This window comes from Delphinus delphis, chromosome 9, assembly GCF_949987515.2.
Source record: "Delphinus delphis chromosome 9, mDelDel1.2, whole genome shotgun sequence".
Classification (NCBI taxonomy): domain Eukaryota; kingdom Metazoa; phylum Chordata; class Mammalia; order Artiodactyla; family Delphinidae; genus Delphinus; species Delphinus delphis.
This window is the reverse complement of record NC_082691.1, coordinates 85,419,013-85,433,325: the sequence shown is the minus strand read 5'-3', so window position 1 is coordinate 85,433,325 and position 14,313 is coordinate 85,419,013. Positions and strand designations below refer to the sequence as shown.

Here is a 14,313-nt window from a genome sequence, read left to right as displayed (position 1 = left end):
TATTTCTTTTAATGGTCACTGCTTCTAATCTTACAGAACTAAGAAGGATGATACTTTTTTTTTTTTTTTTTCGGTACGCGGGCCTCTCACTGTTGTGGCCCCTCCCGTTGCGGAGCACAGGCTCCGGACGCGCAGGCCCAGCGGCCATGGCTCACGGGCCCAGCCACTCCGCGGCATGTGGGATCTTCCCGGACCAGGGCATGAACCCGTGTCCCCTGCATCGGCAGGCAGACTCTAAACCACTGTGCCACCAAGGAAGCCCCCTGGATGATTCTTTTTAAATTAGGGTTTTAAAATTTTTTCCCTGGTTTTCTCATGAAAGCAAGAATATGAATTGTGACTCAGGTTGAAATTTTTTTTTTTTTAATGCTAAGTGTTACAGCGTTTGAAGTTAGTTGTCACCGTGTGTTTCAGAGCAGTAATTGTGCTGTCACCTCTTATTTCTATTTTCCGATACTAGTTAACGTCTTAATTAATTTTTCTGTTGGAGGCTTAAAAAAATAAAGGAACAAAGTGTGTAGTGGTTAGAACCAAAAATGAAAGAGCTTACGCTTTCAACATTTTCAGGTTTTTTTGTTGGTACTATATAAGTAGTTTTTCCTGTTTGAATCACGAGATTTGTTTTATAAAGTATTCCTCCTTTTAAGAGTAATTAAAAAAAACATTTCGGTTCATTAAAGCAAATTTTGTATTTTTAGGACTTACTTTATTATTTCATAAAATATGTTCACTAAATACATTTTGAGTGTTCCTCCAAAAAAGATGACAGAGAACCTCCCAGTATGATTCAGCAATAGCACCTTATGTTTATCTGCTTAACGTTTCTGTCCTCATCTCCTGTCTGCATGTTTGGCTTGATAGTAGGAGGGAAGCTCATTTGATTGCTCATACTTGTCTTTGTAGAAATCACACTGATGGCTACTAAGCCCGAGAAGTTGGCTCCTTCCAGGCAAGACATTTTCCAAGGTATGATGATTTGATGTGTAGAAGCAGTAGCCTAGCACCCGAGGCATTGTAAGTATAATGAAGGCCACTACTTTTGTTCAATTTGATTAATTCTCAGTACGGGAGCTCGTTGTATGGCCGAATATTGATTGTCCTAGCTTACAGTTGCGGGCTCTACCTGGAGTCTGTGGGACTTTCCAATTTCCAGTTGCCAGCTTACGGAGAATGCTTTTCTTACTCTGTATCAGGGAACTCAAATTCTATGAAATTAGGAATTAAGTTTGTCTGTCTGTTGCTTTTAGTAATTGAGTGTATAAACTCTTACTTAAAAGATTATTTCACTAAAGCTTGGGGACACATTAGTTGAGTGTTCAACTATTAGTAAGACTATGGAAACTTAAAACATTTTAGACACCCAGAGTAATGTCTTCCCTGTCTTCTTACTTTCCTCCTCCTTTTCTTTCCTTTTTTCTTGATAGAACAACTGGCTGTCATTCCTGAGTTTATGAATCTAGGACCCTTGTTCAAGTCTTCTGAGCCTGTTCAACTTACAGAAGCAGAGACAGAATATTTTGTTCGTTGTATCAAGCACATGTTTACCAATCATATTGTATTCCAGGTGAGATAAGCGCCAGAACTGGCTCCAGTAAGGGGTTTAGTGTTAATCCCCTTTTAGTTTATGATTCTAGTTCCTTTTATAGAGAAGCAAATTTAGCAGCATATCTGGTTTTCTTTCCTAACTCCATAGCTGTAGAGATGTGATGGGTAGCTTTTGATGATTTAAATTTAAAAAGACATAAAACTGAAATGTCTGAAGAAGTTGGATAGCATAAAGGATAACCTGTGGAAAAAATAGTCATCATTTAATATCAGGGTAAAATAAGTGTGTCATTCCAAGAACTTGGATTTCAGTTTGGTTCTCAGACAGCTATCAGACTTCTACCATCTTGTTTGGTAGAACTCCGTCTCAGGAAGGAGGAAAACACTGGTTAATATAAACAAAAAAGACCTCAAGAATAAGGTTATCCTCGTTGCCTCAGGAAAAATCTTAGGGGGAGACATGCGTGGTGTTTAGAAAGTATAGAGGGTTCCAGAACTCAGTCGTGGGTTATAGGTGGGAAGGAACAACTTGCTTGCAACAGTTCTTCTCCTTCATAACTTTCCTATTTGCTGACTTTTCAGTTTGACTGTACCAATACTCTCAATGACCAGCTACTGGAGAAAGTGACAGTGCAGGTGGAACCATCAGATTCCTATGAAGTGCTGTGTTGTATCCCAGTCCCCAGCCTACCTTATAATCAACCAGGAATATGCTACACTCTTGTTCGTTTACCTGATGATGACTCTACAGCAGGTAATAACACACAGAATGGAAGAGATATGATTAAGAGTGCATTACCACTTGAGCTCTTAAATGTCTGGACAGATGTTTGGGGTTCAAGAATTTGTTTCTTTTCCGGAATTAAATGATGGTATATTTATAAAATGAGTTACTGCTTACAGAAATACTAATTTTATAACCAAGTTTCTGAGTAAAATATGCTGGACATTTAATTATAAAACAGAAACTGGATGTATACAGTGGTAGCCCAAAAAGGAACTCAAACTTTCTGTTGGAACAGTGTCACCACTAGTGAGGGTTCATATACCTGATGTCTCCTATGAAGGATCATGGCCTACTTCTCCCTGATGTTTCTTTCCAGGGCATCCTAAGGACTTTTTATTTAGTAGATCCATGGCATCATAAAATATATTGTTTTTAAGGGTCCTGTAACACGAGGCAAGTGTCTAAGAGTATGTCTCAGCCTAATGAGTGGCTTAGCCAACATCTGTGTATCCACATTTGAGAAGGGCTTGTAATCTGCTTGACCTGTATGCAGTCTTGGGGGGGGGGGGGTGGGGGAGGCCTGTGAAGAACAGCCAATTGCTAGTGCCAGTGGTATTTACAAATTGGGGGTTTGAGATCTTCTAACCTATGAATGTCAAGTATTTGTTGTACTTGATTTCTTTTTCCCATTTTCCCACCTGAGTTCTTTTCTTCCCATATTCACTGCAGAGTTTTCACAGCTGTTACCCAGTTTTCACTGAAATAAGCACACACATTGCACTTACATTTTGAACAATTTTTATTACTAGTACAGGAAAAAACAATTTTTACTACTAATACAGGAAAAAACAATTTTTACTTCTAATACAGGAAAAATCAGATAGAAGTTAACAAATATTGGGAAAGTTACAGAGTTACAAGAAATCGTAAAAGCACTAGTAAATAGTTATCCCTGGTCATCATTCATTACATTTGGGGCTTAACCTGTCTTCCCTTAGCCCCTCTCCCAACTCCCTTTTTAGATGTTGGTTCTGGGAGCCCCTGCCCAATCTTACCTGTGTTGGATGATAGACCAGGCTACTCAACTCTAGCACGAGGTAGATTCAAGTTGGCACCATTGCTGGGTCTGAACCCCAGGTTGTTCCCTCTGGCCCTGGGTGGACCTGCAGTTGCGGCCACCCTGGATCCATAAGCTCCTGGGTAGGAAGGCACTTTCCTATCTGGCCTCCACTATTTCTCCTTCGAGCATTAGGCCATCCAACTTTAACCTTTAATTACCTCCTTTATCCCTTTATGAGGTTTCTCTTATTCCATTCCCTTTTAGCTTCACTTTCTTTCCTGGTCTGTTTCCCTCTGGTTAGATTTGACTTATGTCCACCAGCCAGTAATTAAGCTGGCTGTACTCTTATGTAAATAAAGCTAGTTTTATTTACCCTTATTCTAAACCAGTATCTGGGCCCAGTCTTAATGTAGCCCTATGGCTTCTGCCATCATCCTGGGATACACCATACTTCTTCAGTTTTTTCTAGTAGGCACCTCTCCATATTTCAAAATTCTAACCCCATTTTACTTCCCACTAAGTTTCTGTTTTTTAAGGGATGCCATTACTTCGCCACTTAATTTTGGAAGCAAAATGCTGAACTCATTGGTTAAAGAATCAAGCTCTCCCCAGTTGAGAATACTAGCTCCTCCCATTTCCCCAGGTTCACTTGGATAACTGATAACTCAGGTGCCTCACACCCCAGGGAGTGGTTCTAACAGAATACAATAAATACAATTTTACAATATCAAAATACATAAAACAACAATATTGAAATTACATAAGTTACATATAGTATAGGAGAAAACAACAACAACAGAAAACACTTCTACTAAGACAGAAAGCATAGGGAGATTTTCTTACCCCTCCTTATTACGGAGTTAATTTCTTTTTAAAACAGATCTTACAAATTAGCCCAGAGGTTTCAACCTTTGGTCTGCTGGCTATGGACTCTTTTGCTTGATGGTTGTTAGTATTTTGTCTATAAAAATTTGTCATTTGGAGAATTTTCTTTCTTTTCTGTTAAATTCAGAGGGTTTGCTGGTTGGTGTTAAAACTTAGTTATAAACTCTTGTGATTGCATCTTGGAGAAAAGAAATGGAATTCTTCCAATGGAAGTCTCAACACTTGGACTTTTAAAATTTTGTTAGTAGTTGATTTACGTTTTACCTATCATTTACCTGCTTAAAAAAAGACTCCTTTCTATTCTTTAGTCTTTGTTAGAAACTCTAAAATTTTTAATCCATGGCCAATCCAAAGTCTTTGCTGTGCAATGAATAGAAGTGAAATACCAGGGCATAGGTGGTAATAAGAGTCTTTTCCACATGCCTTCCTTTCAGCATTTTCCCATTGCAGATATTCTGGATTTTACCAATCACCTGAAGATCTATACAATCAATCACCTCTGCTTGTCTCATCTCAGAAAATATATTTTCCGTATAGTCACAGAAAAAAATAGAAATTCTATAGATTGTGATTTCCTTCAACTTGAAAACTGTATAGAATAGAAAGTAATGTAGGTTTTGGAGATAAATTCGATTTGAATTCTGACTCTGTTACACACTGAGTGTGTAATCACAGGCAAGTTATTTGATCTCTGTAAACCTTCTAGGATTGTTGTAAGCATAAAATGAAATTAAGTAACGTGATTAGCGTGGTGCCAGACACATAGTAAATACTTAATAGATAGAGGCTATTATTGTTTCAATTCTGAAACTATCCACTTTCTCCTTTTATCCTCTTTAACAATCAAGTCTTTCACAGTTCAAAAGATACCCACCCACCCATATCCTCAGAAAGTTATTCCATCACCTGTTCTTACCTTTTCTGTATCTTTAAACTTTCCCACTCCTCCTTACTTTATAAGTATACAAAAAATCTATGCCATCTGAAAAAATTTACTTTAACTCAACATCAAGATATTACCATAACTCCTTCCCTGAAATCTTGGGCAAATTGTGGAAAGAGTAATCAACATCATAAGTCTCAATTTAGTCCTACTTATCTTCCATCCTCCAACAACTACTCTTTACTGAAAAATTTCTAGAAAAGCCTTCAAGGCAGAATGCTTTCTTAGTGTCCTTTCTCATCCAGCAACGTTCCTTCCTCTGAATGTTTATTACACCAGTAACAACATATATATGCAACATTCTACAAATTTTTCCCCACTTTGGACCTCTGTAATGACTCTACCTTTTTGCTTTATTACTTACTCAGAACCATTCTAATCCCTATATTGCTTTTATTATTGAACTCTTGGTCCTCATTGCATCATTATTTCTCATTTCAACAAATTTAGATAACTCATTTAAATAGCCTTCAATAGAAAATATCCATACTAAGATCAAGTTTAACAGGACATGTATATGAGTTTCTCTTTCTGTTTTTTTTTTTTTTGCGGTACGTGGGCCTCTCACTGTTGTGGCCTCTCCCATTGCGGAGCATAGGCTCCGGATGCGCAGGCTCAGCGGTCATGGCTCACGGGCCCAGCCGCTCCGCGACACGTGGGATCTTCCCAGACCGGGGCACGAACCCGTGTCCCCTGCATTGTTAGGCGGACTCTCAACCACTGCGCCACCAGGGAAGCCCTCTCTTTCTGTTTTTCATTAGGGATGCTGCCTCCCATTTAACAATTCATAACTCTTTCATATTATACATACATACTGCAGTTCTTGCAGTTCTACACTTCCTTAAACCTTTATCTTAATGAGCTACCACAGGATCCTGATGGACTCCAATCTCCTCACTGAATCTGTTGTCTCCATTCCATTATTTGCTATTCAGTATTAGCCATATTAACTCCTGACAATCTGAATTAAATCCACAGCTTCAATTAAGTAAAATTTATCTGTTTTTTTTACTTTGACGCACCTCCAGCCACTCACTGGGATCCATATTAATGACCCTTGGTGAAACTCTGCATTCTTCCAAGCTAAGCACGTAATCTGAATTTCTACTCAAATGCTAATAAAAAAGCAGGATAGGTTGAACATTACTGTTTAGCCACCATTCCCCCTACCTTTATCACTAGAATTTGCATCAGCCTAGCCGTAGAATCCATATTCCTCCAAATCTGACCCGTTAATGAGACTCGCCAAGATTCCAGTTTGAGACCTCATTCGCCTGTTCATTCATCTTGCAACCAACCTCCCTTTCCTCAAACACACTGAAATGTCAACATTTCCTCTGTGCTGGCTTTGAACCTGTCTTCCTATCCTATTTCATGTTCCCGTTTCACACCATCATCGATAGCTGTCATCTTTATTGCTGCCTTTCTTAAATGATAACATCTCTCCAGAATGCAGTATAAACATGGCACATCCACTCACTTCCTGTTTCCCCATCTTGTAGCCTTAGAAAAACTGGTTCACAGTCTGGCCTTTAAATGGATTCAGTATGTGACAATGTGTGAAATTACTCCTTGACCTACTCTTATTATTCAAAACAACCCCATTCTCTGGCATGTGTCTTCATCTTGGGATGTCAGGAGCACTAATGTTACGAGGACTGCTGCTGACGCTCTCCCTTCAGATTTTGTTTTATGAATTTATCTCTATGTGACCATTTATTCTCTTGAATCTACCCACTTCGACGTAATTGTCTGACAGATTTTTCAGGCAGCCACCCACCAATTTCCCTGTGGTAATTTCTTTTTATATATTTCTCCCATTTCCCTTTATTCCATTAATTGTGATCAACAGGTCGCACTATGCATCCTAACCATTATAATGTTCCTTAATAATTCCAAGAATGATTTGTATGTATACTGTTGACTTAGTTCCAATTTTATTTTAACCACTTCTTTTCTCTTTTTCCTCTGCTCATTTTCATTGGAAAAACAATGAACGTATAAACACTATATCGGCATCTGTAGGAGGCATATTTTACCAGTGCTAAATAGAATTCTTTCAAAATCCAATTGATTGCACTATACACCTTTGCTTTGTACTTGGCTATGCTGTAGCCTCTCCCTCTATAAACATTCTACATTGTCTATCTTCCCATAAAACAGTGCTTTCCCACAGATATAACAGATAGCACCTGTACTTTCTTTTATTCACTAGTGTACACCTGCTGTCTGGCCTCAATACTACCCCTCCTGCCCCTGAGATCTGCTGACGTCCCCAGACGGGGAGCTCTTGAAGCTGCCTTCCCCTTTTCTGTAGAGCCCCCTTTAACTTCCCTGAGCCCTTCACACATTCATGAGGTTCTTCCCCTCATCCATGCTGCCTGTCCCTTTCTTTTCCCATTGACTCCCCTGACCCATCTCAATACTGGCCTACCACCTTCATGGACACTCGAGAATCCAAGGATCTCTCTCTTTGCAGGCTGGGTGTGGACTGAACGTTGCTCAGCCCATCCTCTGCCTTTTCTCCCACTCTTGTCTTCAAGAGCCTCTCTGCTTTATCTTCAACATCCCATCCTACTTCCCCTACCACCTGTCAGTCATGCCACAGATGCAGTGGTCTTTTCCTTGACATCTGCTCTCTTCTTGACCTGCCCTCATGCTCCCCAGTCTCCAGCTTCTTGGTCTGCAATGTGCTGTAGTGACTCCATATGCTGTCCCCATTCATCCCTGAGCACCGTGTCTTTTCAGGTCCCTCAGGCTTCTGTCTGACCTTCCATTGTTTCGTGTCGTCATGCCCTGCATTGACAGGCTCGTCTCCAACATTTTCCACAGACCACTACCTTTACCAGCTCATCCTCTTCTCACCTTGTCCACTTCCCCATGTTCCAACCTGGCCTTACCCACGCTGTCCTCTCCCTCCTGCATGGGCTTCCTCACACCCTTGGCCCACTCATGGGTGCACAGCTCCTGGACCCTCGACATCCAACTCCATCCTTTTGGCTCTTTGCTGTCACACTCTGTGCAGTGTTTTCCCTGATCCTCTCAACAAGCCTCTCCTGCCCTGGTTGCTGGGTGCCATTGCCTCACCTTCCTCACTCTTCTTAGCCATTGGACCTCCTCTTCTCTACTACCTGTTTCAGAATGCTCACCTGATCTTGCCTACGTCCGGGGCCCACCTTCATCATCTCTCCTTATTTCCTTCTCTACTGTATGTATAGCAAAGGAACTGTCCTACCTGAGCCATGTGACGTTCTTTAAAGAAGCTGCTGTCTGTGCACCTTCCAGCTGGATTCAGTTGTCTCCTCTGCTCTGTGCTCCCTTCTCCGTCCCCCATCCACTGCTCAACCCGGTTGAGTCGTCTCTGCTTCAGGCACACTGTGTTGAATCCTCACGCTCCGCCCACCAACCCACGCTCATGAGCCAGGCTGAGCTTGCCTCCCGGGCCGCACGACCCCACGACATCACTCCCTGTAACCTTTCAGGTTTCCATCCAGACCCCTTGTCACGTACTCTTCTGACACAGCTCTCGGGGAGGCTCCGGCCTTTGATTCTCCAACCTTTTTCTTTCACCGCAGCACTCTCACCTTCTTCCCACCCTCTTGCCCCCGCACCTGCCAGACCCACTCCCGACACCACCGCCCTCAGTCTGGACCTGCACAGAGCCCTGGGTCCTGCTGTCCGCCCTCCCTACCCCCTCGGAGCAGTCATCTCTCTTCCAGATGCTCTCCTGCACTGTCCTCTCCCGTCCCATCTACCCCTTCCTTCTGCGTGGACACCCGCCTCCGGTGCTCTCTGCTCACATACAACCCAACTTCCTTTCAGTCACCACTTCCATCTCCCTCAGCCTTACTCCTCCAGAGTCCTAAGCTCAGGGACACCATGCTTGCAATCCACTCCCAACTGATGGACCGTAATCCCCCTCCCCCCTCCCCCAATCATTCCAGGTGCCTTGCTGGCTACATTCATTTACTCGCTGTCTCCCTGGCCCTGCCTGGGTCCTTTTCCTCCATGTCTGACACTCTTGACTCTGATGCCTCCATCTGCCCGACTCGGGCTTATCTGCTCATGCTTCACCCCTCTTCCCAGCTGCCCACCCTGCCCTTTCCACCCAGTGATTCTCACCCAAGGATGCGTGACCCCGAAGGCAAGCCTATCAGCATCATCTTTCAGGAATGTTTTTATGTTTTCGTTTTTGATTTTTTTGTTTTTGTTTTGAGCAGAGTACTGCTCTCCCTCAGATGTTCTGACAGGCCTCCCTTGGGGTCCATGCCCACAGCCCCCCTTGGGTGAAATCGACCCCCCCCCCGGGGCAAGAATCACTGCTGTGGAAGCCCAGCGTGCCTCCCTGGGCTGCACTCCCTCCTTGCCCGCCTCTAGGCTCCCATCGATTGCCATTGACCCTTGTTCCTCAAGGATCCCAGCCCCGCCCCCCCACTCTGACACTGGCCCGGCACTGTCCTCCTGGAACCACCACATTCCCTTCCATATTAACTCACTGACACCTGACGTGCCGTAAACCCCGTTCTGCATTAAGACACTATTCTTTTCACACACCCCTATATACCCCTCCTGCCCCCCATCCTTTATGACCCTCAGGCACTGGGACAATATCTTTGGTGCTTGTACTTCTTGCCGCTTGCCATTGTCTATCACCCTAGGTTACCCCTCCTCATATCAGACCCACGACACCGTCCCCCTGGAGAGCCTTGCCCCTACTGTCCTCACCTCCCTCTGTGATTCCTGCCAGGCAGACCTTTCCCTCCCTTCCTGCAGCTACTCTCCTTTGTCCTCTCTGGGTGGCTTGCCTGGTCTTCCCAGCCCTCTCCTCACTCAGCCTGAAGTCATCACCCCAACACTGGACTTGAAATCGTCCAGAAGCGCAGTTAAAGTAGATGATTTTCTCGTGTCTGCAGTTGGATCTCCCTCCCCACCCCACCTCCACTCCCAGCAATCCCAACCCTGTCCTCTCATACAACCCTGTCAAACCCGACCTGCACCCCGACCCCAACGCCATCCCCATCCCCACTCATTCCCCGAGCTCCTCCCTCCCCGACCCCAACTCCCTCCCCGCCCCCAGCGGATCCGTAGTAAAGAGCCTGGCGGAAGAGTTGCACCCTTGCCACAACATTCGAGGCTGTAGCAGCGGCCACTGCTCCCCACCCCCTGCCTGCCACCCTCCACTCCTCCCTCCCCAAGCCTCTGCTCCCACTGGCTGGCCCTGTAACTCTGAGGTTCCTTCTGGTTGGCACCTCCGAGATCTGCCTGGATTCCTACCTGCCCACCTCCCTCTTCCCGCTGCTCCCCCGTTGGTGTCCAGCCTGTGTCCCTTCTGCTGCGCTCCATTCTCCATCCTCCCCTGGATGCCTCCCATCACCTGGTCTGTCTCTGGTAGGTGGCCCTCCTGTCGTGCCACATCAAGACCCACTTGGACATTCCTTCCTGTGACCTCTCCTCACGTGATCCGTTCCTTCCCTTTCCCTCCCTGGCCCAGGGAAAGCGTCTGCCTCTTCTCTAGGGCCCGTGATGTCATCTCAGTGCTCCCTGATGCCAGTCATTGAGTTGCACTGGGTCATCCCTTCTCCGTAGGGGGTGCTCCCTCGTGTGACCGGCTCTCACAGCTCATGCTCTTTCCGTCCCCTGCCCTGCCACGTTCTCTCCTGAAATCATGGGCTGTCATTGGTCTGGTCCTTATACTGGCTTGGGCCACCATTTCCCTTTAGGCTCCCTTTTCCTTAGTCGTGTTCTGTCTCACCTTCCTTCCTCTTCTCTCTTCCCTTTTAATCAAGCCATTGCCCACGGGACTTTACATCAGGCCCCCACTTTGCTATCTTCTCCTTCCCTCACCTCCACTGCTTTCATCTCTCCTCCTTCGGACCCTGGGGTACACCCCTGCCCATTGCCTTGCTCTCCCACTCCGTGATGACGTGGTCCAGATCTCTCCTTTGCCCTCTTTCCCTCTTGGCCATATTTTAAGACTCTCTTCTGGTTGTCCATCCCATTCTGCCTGCCCCCTCTGTTGTTCCCCAGATCCACTCTCCTGATCATGAGACCCCACCTCCAACTCTCCACCATTCTGCCCCTTGCTGTCTCTCCCTGTGCCTCTTTGCTGCCCCCATTCTCTTCTCTGACTACACATATGGTTTGAAGGTCCCTGGTTCCCTGTGTGGACTCTCTCTGCCACATCCTAGGACTCCACCCTTTATAGCTCCCTTGTAATAGCAGAAGCACTGTTGATACCACCTGAATTCCTGGCCACTTCTCTGCCAATTCTAAGCATATTTGCTACCAACACACTGGGCTCCACCCACTTGAGTCCATCCTGAAGTCCCTGAGGTTACCTGCCAGTCATTTCTGTGCAGGATGTATCTAATGTGCAATGCTGCCCTGTTTCCTCCATGTCACCACAGTCATTGTGGCCCCTGTCCCCAGTTGCTCCTAAGAGCCCTGGGTCTTCAAACACCCAGGCTTTGGCATCTCAGCTGGGACCTGCTCTGTTCCTACCACTGGGCCTCAGTACTGCACAGGCCACTCCTCTTGAGCCGTGAGATCAGTGGATGTCCCCACATTCATGAGGTTCTCTCCCCTCTTCTGTGCCTGTCCCTTACTTGTGCCATCGACTCCCTGACCCAACCTGCTCCCTCCTTCTCATAGCTGCCCAAGATGCCTCTGTCTCTTGCTATCCAGAGTGGGTGGGGATTGGACGTTACTTGGCCCATACTCTGCCTTTTCTTCCGCTGAGAAACGCTCTACTTCATCTGCAGCATCCGTCCTATTTCCCCTGCCACCTGAGTCATGTGAGGTCTTCGCTGCCTGTTCCTCGATACCTGCTCCCTCTCTTCTGACACACGCTCATGTTCCTGACCGCCAACTCCTGGTCCACAAAGTGCTGTCCATGGCCTCTGAAAACAGCCATAAGGACCCTACATTTCGGGTCTGCCATTTTGGAAGAGGTGGTTGTTTCTGGGTCCTCTCTGATGTTTCTTTTTCTCACCATGCCCCGTCTCCAGCATTTTCAGTGGGCCTCTACCCCTACCAGCCCAGGCTCCTCTGGCCTTACCCACCTCTCCCTGCTCCTCGCTTGCCTTACCTGCGCTGCGCTCTTCCCCCTGCATGGGCTTCCTCTGACCCTGGGTCCAATTTTCAGGGCACGGTTCCTGGATTCTCCACACCCACTCTCTTCTGTGTGCTCTTTGCCATCCTCCCGGCACAGTGTGCTCCCTGATCCTTGCAGCAAGCCCCTCCTGCCCTGGCTGCTGGGCGCCATCACCCGACCTTCCTCCTTCTTCTGGCCCATTGGACCCCTTCTCCTCTACCACACTCTCACCAGTTGGAGACTGCTCACCTGACATCCTTGGCCCAGTTTCTAAGTCTCTGCTGCTCTGCAGTTACTGCACACACAGCAAAGGAACTGTCCTACCTGAGCCACGTGACGTTCTTTAAAGAAGCTGCTGTCTGTGCACCTTCCAGCTGGATTCAGTTGTCTCCTCTGCTCTGTGCTCCCTTCTCCGTCCCCCATCCACTGCTCAACCCGGTTGAGTCGTCTCTGCTTCAGGCACACTGTGTTGAATCCTCACGCTCCGCCCACCAACCCACGCTCATGAGCCAGGCTGAGCTTGCCTCCCGGGCCGCACGACCCCACGACATCACTCCCTGTAACCTTTCAGGTTTCCATCCAGACCCCTTGTCACGTACTCTTCTGACACAGCTCTCAGGGAGGCTCCGGCCTCTGATTCTCCGACCTTTTTCTTTCACCGCAGCACTCTCACCTTCTTCCCACCCTCTTGCCCCCGCACCTGCCAGACCCACTCCCGACACCACCGCCCTCAGTCTGGACCTGCACAGAGCCCTGGGTCCTGCTGTCCGCCCTCCCTCCCCCCTCGGGGCAGCCATCTCTCTTCCAGATGCTCTCCTGCACTGTCCTCTCCCGTCTCTTTTCATGCCCGCAGCCCCACCCACCCCTTGTATCCCCTGCGCTTCATGACTCTCAGGCATGTGACAGTATCTTTGGTCTAATTCTCCTCTTTCTCAGTGCTTGTCATTTGTCCCTTTGAATAGTTTATCCCTCCTCATTTCAGATCTGTGACACCCCCTGCCCTTACGGTCATAATGTCCATCCGTCTTTCCTGCCAACCAGCTGTTTCCCTTCTGCCTTCCTGCAGCCGCTCTCCTTTGTCCTCTCTGGGCAGCTTCAGTGCTCTCACCCTCCCTCTTCTTAACGTGCTCATCACCCCCAGCACCGGACTTGTAATCAGTCCACAAGCTCAGTTAAAGTAGGTGACTTTCTCAGTGCCTGGAGCTTGATTCATGTGTCCCGACTCCAACCCCCGTCCCCCCATCCCCACTGATCCCAACCCTGCCCTCCCACCCAACCCAGTCAACCCCTACCTGCACTCCAATCCTGATCCCCGTCCCAAAGTCCATCCCCCAAGCTCTCACCCCATCCCTGCCAGATCCACAGTAAAGAGCCTGGCTGAAAAGTTCCACCCTTGCTGCAACCTTTGAGGCTGTAAGAGCAGTCCCTGCTCCCCGCCCCCTGCCTGCCACCCCTTTCCCACTCCTCCTTCCCCATGTCTCTGCTCCCACTGGCTGGCCCCAGTACTCTGCACTTCCTTCCAGTTAGCGCCTCTGACATCTACCTGGTTTCCTACCTGCGACCTCCCTCTTCTCATTGCTCCTCTTAGTGGTAACCAGCCTGCCTCCTTCCACCTCTCTCCTCTCTCCATCCTCCCCTGTGCACCTTCCATCACCTGGTCTGTCTCTGGCAGGTGACTCTCCCTTGGTGCTGCATTGAGGCCCCCATTTAGACATTCCTTCCCAAGACCTTTCCTCGTGGGACCCATTCCTTCCCTTTCCCTCCCTGGCCCAGGGAAAGCGTCTGCCTCTTCTCTAGGGCCCGTGATGTCATCTCAGTGCTCCCTGATGCCTGTCATCGAGTTGCATTGGATCATCCCTTCTCCGTAGGGGGTGCTCCCTCCTGTGACCGGCTCTCACAGCTCACGCTCTTTTTATCCCCTTCCCTGCCACGTTCTCTCCTGAAATCATGGGCTGTCACTGGTCTGGTCCTTCCGCTGGCTTGGGCCACCGTTTCCCTTTAGGCTCCCTTTTCCTTAGTCTTGCTCTGTGTCACCTTCCTTCCTCTTCTCTCTTCCCTTT

General features: G+C 47.2%; 1 protein-coding gene across 2 annotated transcripts in view; it reads left to right on the top strand.

Moving 5' to 3' along the window:
- The window catches only part of COPG2 (COPI coat complex subunit gamma 2), a 130,008-nt gene that overhangs the window by 89,605 nt on the left and 26,090 nt on the right, over window positions 1-14,313 (top strand). For both annotated transcript variants that reach the window (XM_060020897.1, XM_060020898.1), the window contains exons 18-20: window positions 904-966; window positions 1,425-1,564; window positions 2,128-2,299. In XM_060020897.1, coding sequence (XP_059876880.1) covers window positions 904-966; window positions 1,425-1,564; window positions 2,128-2,299 — 375 coding nt within the window. The remainder of the gene's footprint in view (window positions 1-903; window positions 967-1,424; window positions 1,565-2,127; window positions 2,300-14,313) is intronic.